At 50.0% G+C, this 14,851-nt stretch overlaps 4 protein-coding genes across 4 annotated transcripts; 2 read left to right on the top strand and 2 right to left on the bottom strand.

Annotated features, from left to right (window-relative positions):
* Positions 1-559: 559 nt before the first annotated feature.
* On the bottom strand, positions 560-4,309 carry AA0111_g4151 (hypothetical protein; the record flags this gene model as incomplete). The annotated part of the gene is made up of 3 exons (XM_028650119.1): positions 560-2,368; positions 2,522-2,580; positions 3,097-4,309. 3 exons carry the CDS (start codon positions 4,307-4,309, stop codon positions 560-562), a joined length of 3,081 nt encoding a protein of 1,026 aa, XP_028508643.1.
* A 640-nt stretch (positions 4,310-4,949) lies between these two features.
* Positions 4,950-6,675, top strand: AA0111_g4150 (hypothetical protein; the record flags this gene model as incomplete). Its single annotated transcript, XM_028650118.1, has 3 exons — positions 4,950-5,155; positions 5,217-5,918; positions 5,973-6,675. 3 exons carry the CDS (start codon positions 4,950-4,952, stop codon positions 6,673-6,675), a joined length of 1,611 nt encoding a protein of 536 aa, XP_028508642.1.
* Positions 6,676-8,958: 2,283 nt separating this feature from the next.
* AA0111_g4149 (hypothetical protein) lies at positions 8,959-10,050 on the top strand (the record flags this gene model as incomplete). The annotated part of the gene is made up of 1 exon (XM_028650116.1): positions 8,959-10,050. The coding sequence occupies one exon, from the start codon at positions 8,959-8,961 to the stop codon at positions 10,048-10,050; it is 1,092 nt and encodes a 363-aa protein (XP_028508384.1).
* Positions 10,051-11,386: 1,336 nt separating this feature from the next.
* On the bottom strand, positions 11,387-14,551 carry AA0111_g4148 (hypothetical protein; the record flags this gene model as incomplete). The annotated part of the gene is made up of 2 exons (XM_028650115.1): positions 11,387-13,704; positions 13,753-14,551. The coding sequence occupies 2 exons, from the start codon at positions 14,549-14,551 to the stop codon at positions 11,387-11,389; spliced, it is 3,117 nt and encodes a 1,038-aa protein (XP_028508385.1).
* Between the last annotated feature and the right edge of the window lie 300 nt (positions 14,552-14,851).

Here is a 14,851-nt window from a genome sequence, read left to right as displayed (position 1 = left end):
TAGCAGACTGGCAGCTAGATAGGCCAACATTGATGCAGATTTATGTGAATGATTTATATAAGGCAGTTCGGGGGTACGTGGGACTAGACGGAGGACACGACAAAGTTAGAGATTTCCCGCTAAGAGGGTTCAAGGAATATTGGTGGGTGGATATGAACCAGGCTGAACGCATCGCAAAGGAAGGGAGGTTGGGAGATGGCACAGGGTTATTCGAAAAAAAGACGTTGGTGTGTCGTGCTGACTTGAGCTGCGGAGGGATGGAGCGCGAGCAAGAACAGTCTGACGGAGAGGTAGAGAGAGAACACGAAAGGATCTGATACAAGTGCAAAGGTGAGGGTAGTATTTTTGCACAAAATGAACCACGTTGATCTTTAAATACATTGTTAAGTTAGGACCCTCGATGCCAATGCGAAGGAGTACAGCAACCACACCATATCATCTCAAAAGCTTTCACACACTATTCCTTTTGCCGCCGCATTACAACAAACCATGTTCTCTACAGCAGATGTGAGCGTCAAATCGTCCATATTAGCAAAGGGTCGCAAGATCGGGGTTTCTCTCAGAGCTCTGGCTCATCTTGGACGGCCCTGCTTCTGGTTGAAACTAAACCACCATAGTCGCTCCAAGAAAGACCATCGGCTCCAATTGCTGCGTCGTAAGCAAGTTCCCGATTTGTCTTTCGTCGCCTTTTGTGTAAGCTGGGTGCCAGTAAATCTATCCTAGAGGAAGAATCGGAAGCCGTGGTGTGCTGTTTGGCCACCGATGAAAAGTGGATAGATTGATCTTCTGGAGTTTGATCGGTCACTTCCTGACGAAAAATATGCGCAAAAGGTGTTTCTGATGTAGGAAGAACCCTCCGAACCCCAAAGCTTCCTGATTTGGTCGGCGTGCTTGAAGCGAGGTCGTTCGAGGTAGGGAGTATGACATGCCGTTCATGGGCCCCATCATCAGTCATTTGCGTATCCGCTTGGTTCTCTCCTCTGTATCGCTTTTGTCGGCCCTCGAAGGCTAATCTTGCTTCGAAAATCTCCATCATTATGGTATCGTGGCGAAAAAGGTCAGCCGAGCACAAATCGCCAAACAGATTTCGCATGCTAAGCTCGGGTGTCCAATGAACATCGTCAACAGTGCATGGAAATATATCTCTAGGACTGAAGACCCTAACAAAGCCACGAAGTTCGGAGTATGAAGAATGGCGGCTGTATGGAAATCGAATCGTCTTGTTAGACGGCAGTTCCATTCCGGAGTCTTTTAAAGCATTAGATGACAATATAGAGACGAGAGTTTCCAAAGACACGTCGTCTTGCGTGTCATGAATGTGCTTTTGAAGCTGCATGTCGAGGTCGAGTTTACCATCTTCGATGAGAGTACGCCGTACCAACGCAACTACTTTCGCGAGCAAACGCTCATCGTCTATGGATGCAGCACAGAGCTCCAATAACTTGTTCATGCCGCCCACTCCACCAGACTCTAGCTCTTCTTTCTGATCGAGATCGCCCTTGCCACCTCCAGCGCCTAGTTCGGCGATATCCACTCCGTCGGTGCGCGTAACGATGGGGATGATGTGTATGATCTCTGCGTTCGAATCGCGGTCCAGGACAGAACAACCCATGCCACGCTCACAACTATGAATGCGGACGTCCTCCTGAGACGTCAGACAACCCGGTTGTATGTGATTTCCATTCCTAAAACCGCATAAAGCAGGAGCCTCGCGGATCTCCAGTCCAGATTCTTGAAGCGGCTTGTTACTTGCTGGGACATCGAGGCCTGCTTCTCGCAATTGCCGCTTATCTAGCGTAGACAATGAACCGTATACACGCGCTCGGTACTCGTCAAGGTGTATGCGCGAGTGTAGGAATGCAGAGAGTGCTATCCATACGTTCTCATATCCAAACGTCCAAGAATGGAAGTAAAAGATTGTATCGCGCGGATACTCACCCACCTTGTCCAGCAGCTCTTGTATGCCTTGTGCTTTACTCGGAAATTGTCGATAGGGCTCCTTTTTCGTAGCGAAAGTCGTGTCCAAATACATGCAATCAAGCTCTCGGTTTCCGAGTGAATATGGCAATAGTACTGGGTTTTGTACTATTGAGTTTACCCACCATTCCTCCGCACGGATATCGCCGGTGTACAGTATTGCTTTACCATTGCCCTCGATCAGAAACATGACGGCACCGACGCAATGGTTCGCATCGATAAGAGTTACCCTGATACTGTTTCCTGGCACTAATTCAATCAAGGTTGGTGTGTCAAGAGGGAGCGCCTTAGCCAGTTTGCGCATGCTTCTGTCGTAAGTGACATTGCTACTCTCGAGGATACCCTTAGCAAAGTTGACACGATAATAAAATCTCTCTAGTCGCAGCAGTATCTACAAGACATGTCAGTTTTACAGTGAAGTTCATCAGAGCCGAACGAGTTTAGTAATCACCTCCTTAGTCGCAGCTGAACAGTACACAAACGGAGCGCGCAAGGACTCGAGGCCGGCCAAATGATCAGAGTGTATATGACTCAAGAAGCATACTAAGGGCGCCTTGTGCTCCGGTTGCTGACGGAAATAATCTATCCTGATGTGGGGAAATTCTATAGCAAGATGTTAGTCTGCATATCGATTGAGAAGGGTAGCGCAACAATGTTCACCAGCTATGACGCCTCTGAAAGTGGACATATGTGCGGAAGGTATTGCAGAGGGCGCAACATTTCCAATATCGCTAGAATGTCAAGGAGCTAGCTGATGATACAAGCAAACAACATGTCGGTGACGAAAAGCTACTCACGAACATCATCGGGAATGAGAGACCCGTCGATCTTAGCGTTGTTCGTCAGGGTTCGGGGCAGCCGCGGTTCGGCCCACACGATGACGCTTACTTCTACGAAGTCACTAGTCACTACCAGCCACCGTGATCTTTTATTGAGATGCGGAAACACTAGCTACCACATCGTATCATTGCGTGCATACCGAGAAATCCGATGGTTCATTATCCTACTACGGCCGACACGCCATACCCAGTTACACCACGAACACGTCACTAACTTTAACAACCTGTCCAGTAGCCATTGACTTATTTCCACAGATACCCGTAAGAATTGAAAGCGCACCGTCAACGTGACTAGCAGCTCTCATATCCTGGTCGATCTCCGCACCTTGCTCACCAAACAAATCTGCTAGCAGGACCTCGTCGCCTCCGCCATGCGCCCCAACAGAATCAGGGATCTCTATGTCCTCAGGCTTCTCAAACAGCTTTCTGAGTGTGATCGATCGCTTTTCGAGTGATCCCTCGAGCGATTGGTCACCTCCGCTGTTCACGTAGCTGTTCTCGACGACTTCCATTTCCACACGGCCCCCAGTGCCGTTGAACGACACGCGGAAGCCTTCCCATGGTGCGTATGCAGTCAGGGAGTAGGTGAGTACCGCACCGTTCTCATACTTTACCAGGAGGTTCATTGTATCTTCTATGCTTATGCCGTCGCCGAAGACGCTTTGATCGCGATAGTATGCGTCTTCGTGCTCGGCATCGAGGTACATCTTCTTCAGTTTCTCATTTTGGTCCATGTGCAGTGCGAATGGATCTTTCTTCGCCACCTCACTGCCATGGGCTCTTGTGTAGAAGTCTTGAACGCCTCGCTTCTCAGCGTTCTCTCGCCCGTAGAAGTTCAGATTTCCCTGCGCGTACACAGTTTCCGGACGCGAGGATAACCAGAAATTGACGAGGTCGAAGTGATGGGTTGATTTGTGGACGAGTAGCCCACCGCTATTACGCTTATCCCGGTGCCAGCGGCGGAAGTAGTCTGCGCCATGCGACGTGTTGAGCATCCATTCGAAGTGTATGCTCGTCACCCTTCCAATTGCACCAGAACGAAGAAGTTCCCAGACCTTTGTGTTGTGCGGTGCGTAGCGGTAGTTGAACGTAACGCGTACTTTCTTGCCCGTTCGCTCAACAGCATCGAAGATCTCACGACACCGTGGTGCGTCAATAGTCATGGGTTTCTCCGTTACAACATTGCACCCTAGTTCCAGCGCGCGAACAATGTAGATGTTGTGTGTGCGATCGATGGTTGTTACGATGACCTCATCTGGTTTCGTGTCTCGAATCATTCGGTCGAAATCTGACGCTTTGAAAGTGGGAACCTTGGCATGGCCGAGAGATTCCAACTGTGAGTTCGCAAAGTCCAGTCGTGTCTGGTTGGTGTCGCATAGCGCTACAACAACAGAGGTCTCCTTGTAGGTCGTCGCTATCGCTGTGTAGAAGAAGGACGAACGACCCCCTGTGCCAATCAGAGCATATCTCTTTTGTTTGTTCCCCCCCGTCATTTTTGCTAGTAAAAGATATGAGAATGAACGTTAAACCAAGCGTACGGTAGGTCAAGACTTTGTTCTGCAGCCACCTCTTAACCTCTTAGGAAGCTTCCCACGACGACGCATCGGTGTATCGCTACCCCGGCTAAGCCGTCGAATTCGGCGCATCCCACCCCGAACGTTGCACCACGCGATTTCGCGATGTCGATCCTGCCTTTTGCCGCCACTATAGCCGGTTGGTGAACCAATGTTTCGAGAAGAGGCCCCACAGGATCCGCCCCCATGGGGAAAGTGAAGCAGGGGCGACCGTAGCTAAGCATGGGGTTTACCGCGTGAGCTCTGCGGGGAAGCTCACTCCTTACCCAAAAGCTTGTGTTGAGGTGCTACTTGCGCGGATGGACAACGGATGGAAGGATGTGATACGTGGATCAGCATGGCTATGAGGGGCTTTGACTGCGACCGGGAAGCTTGAGATACGCCTGGCCATGTGGATGCTCAATACCCAACACGAAGATGCGAGCAAGAATCGTCGACCCAACCGGTCGGTTCTTATTCTCCGAACTGGAGCCTTTCACTGATAAGTAGATGATTCCGCCACTTAGGAGATAATCACGAAGAACACGTACCTATCCTAAAGTCATCGCTCTGCAACATCATGGCGACAACCTATACTGAAACTCCCAAAGACGACACCATCACCCATGTCGAGCACTCCACCCCCACAGTTGGACAGAATATTGCGAAAGCCGACGCTGCAGCCAAGTTTCTAGCCAATGCGCATGTCGATGATGTATCTTTCTCCTACGAAGAAGAGCACGCACTCCTCAAGCGCGTGGACTATCGAGTTCTCCCTCTTTTGCTGTGAGTATCTCTGTACGAACTACATGTGAGATATGCACTGACCTTGTACACCCATATTCAGAGGAGCCTACTTTTTCCAACAGCTCGATAAGTCTTCGTTATCCTACGTCTCTATCTTCGGTCTGCAAAAGGATGCAGGACTAGTAGGACGACAATACTCATGGCTTGGTTCTATCCTTTATCTTGCCCAACTAGTCATGCAACCGCTCGCCGCATTCATCCTCGTCAAACTGCCCACTGGAAAGGTCATCGGAACGGCTGTCTTCCTCTGGGGTAGTAGCCTGGCCATCATGTCCGCCTGTACTGATTTCAAAAGCCTTCTCGGTATGCGATTCGTATTGGGTTCCTTCGAAGCCATGATAGCTCCTGCGTGTGTTGCGACCACAACGATGTGGTGGCGCCGTTCCGAACAAACTCTTCGAACGGGTTACTGGAACGCTATGAACGGTGTCACATTCATTGTTGGGTCCCTTTTCACCTACGGTCTTGGACACATCAATAGCGACTCGCTATACAAGTACCAGGTTATCTTCATGTTCTGCGGTCTCTTGACTGTAGCGTATGCTTTCGTCGTCCTTGTCTTGATGCCGGATAGCCCGATGAAAGCCAAATACTTAACTGAGCGAGAACGATTCATTGCGGTCGAGCGTCTGAGGGCTAACCAAATGGGTATTCAGTCCGGAGAGTGGAAGTGGGATCAGGTCTGGGAGACCTTGATCGACTTCAAGACTTGGTGTTGGTTCATTGCCATCATCGCTATCTCGTAAGTAGTTGACCTAGTTGCATCAGAGGCCTGTTACTAACATCTCTCTTAAAGTATAGCAAGCGGCGGTATATCCACCTTTGGGAATCTCATCATCCGCGACTTCGGCTATACCAACTTCCAATCTATTCTTTTCAACATTCCCTTCGGTGTCATTCAGGTCGTCTGTATCCTGGGATCTTCCTGGGGAGCGGCACGTTGGAGTCGCAAAGGTCTTGCCATTGCCCTTGTCGCGATCCTACCCATTATCGGCACGATCATGATGTTGACCGTACCCCGTCAGCACAAAGGCGTCTTGCTCTTTGGATACTACCTTGTATCATGTCTTGCTGCCATCACACCTTTGATATACACTTGGCACGTGCAGAACACCGCTGGTGACACGAAGAAGAAGTGTACGTCGGCTATGGTGTTCATCGGCATGTGCACAGGCAACGTCATCGGTCCACTCTTGTACTCTGTTGACGACGCACCTCTATACCGGCCCGGCCTTATCTCCAACCTGGTAATGTTCGCGCTGGTTGCTATCATCGCACTCCTCATTCCTATGTACTTGGCACTGTTGAACAAGAGACATGCGAAGCGAAGAGAGGAGTTAGGCAAGAGCGCAGTGAGAATTGACGAAAGTATGTTGAAGAAAAAGGAAATGACACAGAAAGGAGTGGAAATGGAGGCGCAAGACCAGAGACAGGAGCAGGACAATGGCTTCTCTGATTTGACAGACATGGAGAACGAAGACTTCATCTACGTATACTAGGGACTGAAGATTGGGGAAGAGGGTAATGCATCGTCGCTACATGACAGTGCCTAGCTAGGAATATGGGATCTTCATAGCAATATACGTGTGGCTTATCACGTAAAGCAAGTTGCAAGGATGAAGCACAGGAACACATAACACTGCCCAGGTGGTACCTAGACGTACCACGCGATGTGTCGCGCTGATTCGCGGAATTAAATGTATTACCTAAGTGTGAAAGATTGGAATCTGCCCTGCCCTGTGCGCAACACCGCGCATCTGGCCGATGTTGCATCTACTCCTGTCGCCTGCTATCCCAGTTGAACCAGCTTATGTACACAACCCATTCTCGATATGGCAAGAGAAGGCGCAACTTTAGGGTTAGGGCTGTGCAGCAACATTTTCGCGGATGGACTTGGCGAGAACAGACCACCTGGCAATACGGGAACCTTGGATCGTACAACTTGGGAACGAGGAACCCCTGAAATGTACAATGAGCTGACAACAAATGGTAGCTGCTACCACACACACGAAGGAGTCTAGGTGATACCACTAACAATGGGTCATCCAGTTCTTTAAAGTACCCACGAATGTGCGCATCTAGCGGATACGGGGGCCGCGCCAGAACTCGCCGGTCGACTAGTTCGCTTCCAGCGCGGCTTCACGCGTTGAGTGTTGGTTATAGACAATTACTCGATGTTCTTCGGGTGTGGAACCCAGGCTAAGTCAGTTTTCTAGAGTCAAGCTACCTGTGATGATGGCGCCGTTGAAGCTGAGTGGTCTTGTTCGCACTAAAAACATATGCTGATGCTCCACCTTAAAGCAGGAACCGACGAAGACATCGGGAATTCCGCTGGTGGATCCACGTCATGCGAAAGTAGCCGGCATGCGCCAGACCTGTGTCGCAATTTTTTCCTTTCGGCTCGATTCTCCGCACCTGACTGACACTCACTTATTCTGATTTTGAAACACCCGTGGCGCAGTCAAATCATTTCGATTACCATAGAGAGCTCATTTGTACAGCGCCTATCCCAACATGTAGCGAGGCAGTCCTCTAGTCCATCAAGCCGGCATCCTCGCTACACCAAAGGGCCGCCGTTCTCACCGCAACCCAACTCCATCATTCAAAACAAGCGTTCGCCATATCATGCGAAGCCGCGTCAAGGGACAAGACAAGCGCTACTTTATTAATAGTCGCGATACCCCAGATCAGACCCAGTGTTATGTAATTTCTCCATCTAGAAGTTATGTCCCGCTTCGCTGCTAGTTACCGCAACGCCGTTGGCCTCAATACAGGAGCCCCTAAGGGATCATGTGCACTGTCGTCTATAACCAATCGGCTGTAAGTTAAGCGGTAAGAACAGACAAGAAAGTTGATTTTAAGGTACGCGCGTTGTTACCGCCCAACATTAAAGCATCACGGCTAGAGAAAGAAACGCGAGATGCATCTGGAAAATCACTGAATACGGACCGAACCCTAGTTGACGGAACCTCGGCACAAGACATCTCACCGTGCCGTTACTACAGTAGAAACACATCCGCTTAACAGAAGCTAGCTCGGTACCTGCATTCATAGTTGGCTTATGCGACCGCGAGGAGCTAGGTAGCATAGCCACAGTGTTCGAGCGCCCCTTCACGTTTCACAACATCACTTCCCGTGCCCAAAGTGCTCGAAGTCGACGATGGAACCATACTCGGAGCTTTAATAAGCTTGACAAAACTGATCTTTCGGTCCGACGCTGGTAAGTGCCGTCAGGTTGCTCATACCTACTACGAAGCAAGGCAACTCATCAAGTCAACTCATCAAGTCTTAGGGCGGCTAGATAAGAGATAATGTTTATCGGTTCCTTCGTTAGATTTAAACTGGAACCTATGTTGAGAAGTTTGCAATGATAGTAAATCCACGGTGACATGTCGCTTCTCTTTCTGTCCAAGCACGGTGACAATTTGGGCGCTAGCATTGACTACCTGCCAGCCTCGGACTATCACTACACCGCACTATGGATCGAGGATGTGCATTGTTTGGCATGCTACCCACGGTTCTCCTCCTGAAACTCGTATCCCTAGGATGACCACAGCAGCTGACGAGGGCCTTGTCAATCACAGGGCGTAAGTGTCAAGGTGTATCAATGTTGTAGTATGTACGAGGCTAGCGTCAAGGGCGGTGTACCCGAGACTGCTGTATGAATGGGAGAAAGGGGCATGCAGTTGATGAGAGCATGAAAAGTCTCCTACTTCCTCATGTCAGAACAGTGTGTCCCAACCCTTACTCACCAAACCTAGCATCTATACAATAGTGGAAAGATGTTTGTCCGTCAACTCGTCGTTAGAGTTATCGCTGCCGCAGTGTTGCTCAAAATAGTGAGCGTCATCTGGCACCAATATGTCTTTCAGTCTTTCCTCGTCGAACAGCAAATCACATTCGACGATTTCCCCACCGACTACGCGAAGAAATTGAACGAATCGCGGGCAAACAACCAGCAGCCTCAGGAGTCCGACTACTCTTCCACCTACAACGGAACCAAGATCCCACGTACGATACACTACATATGGTTCGAAAGAATCTACCCAGGCCATGAAGGGCCTTCTGGAGGCCCATCGATTGGATTTGGATCACCGCAACTATGTCGCGAGCACAACCCAAGCTACGAGATCCGCATGTGGAATGCAACGAGCGCTCGCGAGTTTCTATCCAATGAGTACGCCTGGTTCTTACCAACATATGACAACTACAAGTACCCTATTCAGAAGGTCGACGCCTTGAAGTACTTCGCGCTTTATCACTTTGGTGGTGTATACATGGACCTAGATGTCGCGTGTCGACGCTCATTGGATCCTTTGCTTGACTTTCCAGCCTGGTTTCCGGAAGCATCGCCTTTGGGTGTCAATAACGACCTGATGGCATCCGCAGCAAAGCATCCGATCGTGAAGAGGATGACAGAGGGTCTGGTGACACACAACTGGAATCTACTGTTCCCATACCTTACAATCTTCTGGACGACTGGGCCACAGTTCACGAGTACGATACTGCAAGAATGGTTCGAGGAGTGTCCCGATGGAAAATGTATGCAGCGCGGGGCCAGAGACGACCTTGGTAAGTCAGCAACTTATGCTCAACAAACAAAGACAATCTTGATAGCTGACTTGTTCCACCCAGACTCGGATTCCTTCGTCGTCCTACCGCGAGTCTTCTACTCAGAAGAATACACCTTTTTCGGTCATAAGCCTGGAGGATCATGGCATGGTGGGGATGTCGCCGTGGTATTGTGGTTCGTAGAACGACCATGGGCGATCGCAAGTGTTGCCACAGCCTTTGTTGGAACGATCTTTGGTATTATTCGGTTGAGGAGCAGACGGGCCCGACAAAGAGGGAAGGCATATATTCCACTGGTTTAGAAGAAACACAATTCCATAAATGTTACCTGTAGTACTTTCACTATGCTTTTGGAGGCGCTTGTGAACAGCGTGTCTGTCGGGGTGCAATTCGGCTTGCAAGGAGACGACTTCACAGACATCAGCAGCTTTGTCAAGTTGCTCTTGAAGATCTTTCTGTATGTTTAGATGCAAGAGGTAAATCGATCGCGCTTTATACCTATGGGTTTTGTGTCACAAGTTCGACGACAAAGCGGGTGTCTCATCTTGAATACAATTTACCCTCGTGATCGTATCCCAAGTACGCGAGATACGACAAAGCCTGCACGCATCCGACCATCCCGAAGCTCCACCGGCACTCCTGGTGGAACCGGATCGTACCGGCCTAGTGTGGTTCTACATTCTAGCAGTTTAGTGGTAAGTTCAGAGGCTTAGTCAACAATACCATTTATCGTTCGCCAAAAACTTCTATGTAGACCACAGGGCTACTGGGGTATTTTGAACGACCCCATCTCACGGTCTTGGACTTGGATATTACAACCGCGCCCCATGAACTAGTTTCATAGATACGAAATGAGTGAGGGGGGTTCTAAGATCGACAATATGTTGTCGGCATGCCGTTATCCTCAGTTCGTGTCAGCAGTTCACGGTAGCACTCCGTGCAGGCTACGAGATCTGACATGCAAGGACGACGGAAAGGACTTTGCAAGAGCAAGTAAAGAAACGAACAGTGAGCACCACCTAGGTACGCCAATTGATTCATACTAATACAGGAAGAGTGAGCAACCTCTTTGTTCAGCTTGCCATATATTTTCCTAGTATTGAGAACGAGAATTGAAGTTGAGGCTCTCACTTGCTTATGGTCATGCAATCTCAAGTCTTGGTCATCCCAAGACCAGTCTTTAACAAAGGCCCTTTTTGGTCAATTTCGGCCATCTGAGAAGTGCGACAAGGACCAAGGGCTGCTATGTCGCACTGACAGTATTATTGTCTCAATGGATCGATTGATGTTCTCGCCTTTCTAGGCGTCTGACTATGCGAGCTCCATCTCTAGCCTCTTCCCCAATTCATGCTCGTAACACGTTCCACCAAATACAAAACAGTATGTTTATGTCGCTCATGTACCATCCACCCAGTGTGCTTTCACGACTAAGAATGACAATTTTCGCTCGATCTTGGAGCCCCAACACCGAGGTGATGCTATTACAAAGAGAATATGAACAAAGATAGCATGGAGATAGTAGTACAGGAACCTTCAACGCCCGCTAACTCAAACAGAATGATGATGACCGAGAAATGAGATGATGCTGTTGTGATGCACAAACGTTGTTATGCGGATGCTTTCTCGGCAAAGACAGGTCTACTGTGAAAGCCTGTTACCGATCAGTGTGCCGAAGCTATTGCCCGCGGGTCGTGGCTCTTTGCCGGCTCCGACGTAGAACTCGCAGCGGAATTTGAGGCACTCAGTTCCGCGGGCGTCGTGATACACTTGCACGATGTCACCAGTATGCAGATGTCCAAAGAGAGCACGGCCCTTATCGTCTTTCTGCTTCAAGTGCTTGCCATTGATCGAGATGCCGTGTGTGGCGCAGGTCCAGATGCCAACATTCAGGTTGTCTAAGGTGGTCCAATCTTTGCCCTGTTGCGAAAGCTCCTCTACGGTTTCCGGAGCCTCTCCACCAGGCGAGTAAAAGAACACGATGAAAGCTGTTTTGGGAATGCGTGTATCACCTCTGTGCTCATATACGATTGTGTTGTTGCCCAAACGGCCCCAGGAAGTTTTGCTCTGATCGATGTTGAGAACAAGGTTAGGCGCGAAGGAATCGGGGGTTGCGATGAGTTTACCCAGTCGCCGTGGTGGCGGACGAATGTCAACCTCCACCGGAACCGAGGGAATTGCTACCGCTGTAGATGGTGCTGCAGCAACACTCGATGTTGTCGACAGCGCACTTGCTTCCGATGCTGCTGTCGTGTCAGGATATGCAGATGTATTACTTGTAGCGTCGCGGCTGTTCGACACGAAATCGAATCCGCTTACTCTAGAAGCATACTCCAGATTATGTGTAGTTGGATCTTTGGGGTCGTAGTAGTAGGAAGCAGTCAAAGGAAGATTGATCTGTCGGTTCATCCCAGAAGGTCGTGCTCTCGGAGTTGGCTCGCTATCTTGGCTAAAGTCCTTGGACGACTGATCCAAAGAGCTATGCTGAACGACTTCCGGGGTCTTCGGTGTCGCTGGCATCACGGGGCTTTGCGTTCTAGATACGGGTGAGTGCGGCGAGGTCATATTGAGATCTCGTACCAAAGACTCCGCACCAAGGAGGCTTGGCGAAGAGAAGCCGCGCTCGAGCTGCGCAGGTGCAGTAAAAGGACCCTGAAACTCTGCCTCACGAGTAGTGTAACTAGTGTCGCCTGCTCCATCGTTCTGAACCAGACGAACAGATTCATCCTGTGAGAGCGCATCATTGGCATGAGCACTCAAAACTCCAGAGCTCTGCAAAGCAGACTGTCCAATCTCACCAAACAAACGAGGCTGCCTCGGTGTGGGAATAACTTGAAAACTCTCGTCATTCACAAGATGTGAGGAAGTAAACGATGGCTCGACGCTGGAATCCTCATGATCTCGCACCTGATTTCGAGGGTATAAAGGATCAGCGCGAACTCGCTTTGGCTGGCGCTCTGTGACAAAGGCCATGAGCTCGTCATCAGATAGGATGTCGCCTTCTTCGTCTGACTCTGGAATCTCCTCCTCCTGAAGACTGAGCTGCGATAGCTGTTGCTCAGCTTCCTCTGGCTCCTCTTCTTCCGCGATGGACTGGAGAGTCGGGTCGGCTAGGAATTGTGCACCATCTTTGAGCCATGGATGGTTAAGACAGTCGCGATCTGTGGGACGAGTTGCAGGGTCGGTCTGAAGCATGCGCGTCAGAAGATCGATGCAAGCGGCGGACACACCTGCCTTCTGTAGCGGTGTCGGATCGAGGGGAGTGTGCATAATATTGTTGAACATGGCTTCGCCGGTGGCATCTGCAATACCTTTGAACGGAGGCTCGCCACATAGAGCGTACCAGAGGACACCACCAAAGGACCATATATCCACAGACGAGCTGTACGAGTGGTATGTCTTGGCACCACGCCGGCGCTTGGTACCTTTTGACTGGCCGCTAAAATCAGGAAACACTTCTGGAGCGCAGTACAGTAGGGTTCCACAGAAGGTTTTGAGGAAGGTTTCCTCGTGCTTGACAACTTTAGAAAGGCCGAAATCCGATAGTTTGACAGTGAAAGGTTCTAGATCGGAGATGAGGATGTTGTCAGGCTTGATATCGCGATGGGTGATCTTCGCACGGTGGAGATAGCTGAGTGCGCTCAAGATTTGCTGGGCCATCAACCTCGCAACATGTTCCTTCATGGATCCGTACTGGTTGAGGTAGCCTTGCAGATCGCCTTGCCGCACGAACTCCATGATGATATAAAGATAATCACCCTGGTCATGGTATTCGACGAATTCGACAATGTTCGGGTGCCGCAGATCTTGCATGATCTTCATCTCATTGTCGATCTTCTTGTCTAGCATACCGTTCTTCATAAATCGGCGCTTCTCCAGTTCTTTGGCAGCGAGAAGCTTTCCAGTCATCTTCTCAGCAAGTTGATAGACGGTCGCAAAGGCGCCTTTACCGATCTGGCCTGAGAACAGTTAGCAAGTATCAACCAAGCCACGATGACAATACATACCGACAATGTTATAGGTTTCACCACCGTCCCACTTCATCGACGGCCCGCCATACTGCTTTGTAATTCGCTGAACAGCCTTACCCTGTGCGTCGCCAAAGTCTGGTTGGCACTCGGTGATAAAGTTGCGCAAATTCTCACGGAAGCGGTCCTGGTAGTTGACCCGAGAAGGTATACGCACAATGAACTTGATCATCTCTGCATCATTAGAGTTTTGGATACAGATGATTGAACCTGAGCTGAGCATCCGCATCCTGCTGAAGCGTTTGTCCTTGCACTTCAGAAGCGAATCGTCAACGATGGTGCCGTTGGTCGACATGTCGTCCAGCATGAGAAGGCCATCCGCGTTGAGGTATATGCGAAAGTGTTGATTGCTTATCCTCTTGCCGGAGTCCTGACCGAAAATGACATCGGCGCTGTGATGATTGCGCCCAAATATGAATCCGAGTGGCTTGAACTTCAGCCTTTTTGCAGACGACATACGTAATGCCAGATCTGCGCCAGCACGCGAACTGCTACCCTGCCGTCCTTCAGGGGCGTTGATGATGAATGTCTCCTGCTCTTCGACATCGGTGATGGAACTACTCATGGAATCGAGTGAGCTGCGGAAAAGGACATGCTCAGGTCGCTCCAGAGCTGTCTGTTCGACTATGCGTATGGCTGTGGGAGTGGCTGGGTGGAGGATTACCAAGACGTCGGCAATATCACCGTCGTTAAGACCGGAGTTGTTTCTGCCCAGTCGCCGTGGATCTAGGACCTGTTGAGTCGCAGGTTGAGTCTGCTGAGATGGTTCAGCGTCCATGGTGATTGTCAGGCGGATCTCCGAGGGCGTATAGTCCTGTAAAGCCCTGGTGGGTTTGGTCTGAGACCTGGCGAAAGGTACGGCCGTGGGATCTTGGAAGGCGACAGACGTTGTCGAGCGGGTGATTGAAGGGCGGGTTCTAGGCTTTTATACACGGTATGCAGCAGATTGCGGGGTTCGTGAGATGATTCGAGGTAGGTCTAGCGCGAGCTGGTGGTAGTTGCGCTGATAGTAGAGTGAGTGATCACTTGGACAACGTAGGCACGATGTTGGACCGTGCGCTTAATGAATGGATTGCGC

This window comes from Alternaria arborescens, assembly GCF_004154835.1.
Source record: "Alternaria arborescens strain FERA 675 chromosome Unknown contig_7, whole genome shotgun sequence".
NCBI classification, from domain to species: Eukaryota; Fungi; Ascomycota; class Dothideomycetes; order Pleosporales; family Pleosporaceae; genus Alternaria; species Alternaria arborescens.
The sequence above is the reverse complement of the archived record's forward strand: the minus strand, read 5'-3'. Positions and strand labels throughout refer to the sequence as shown.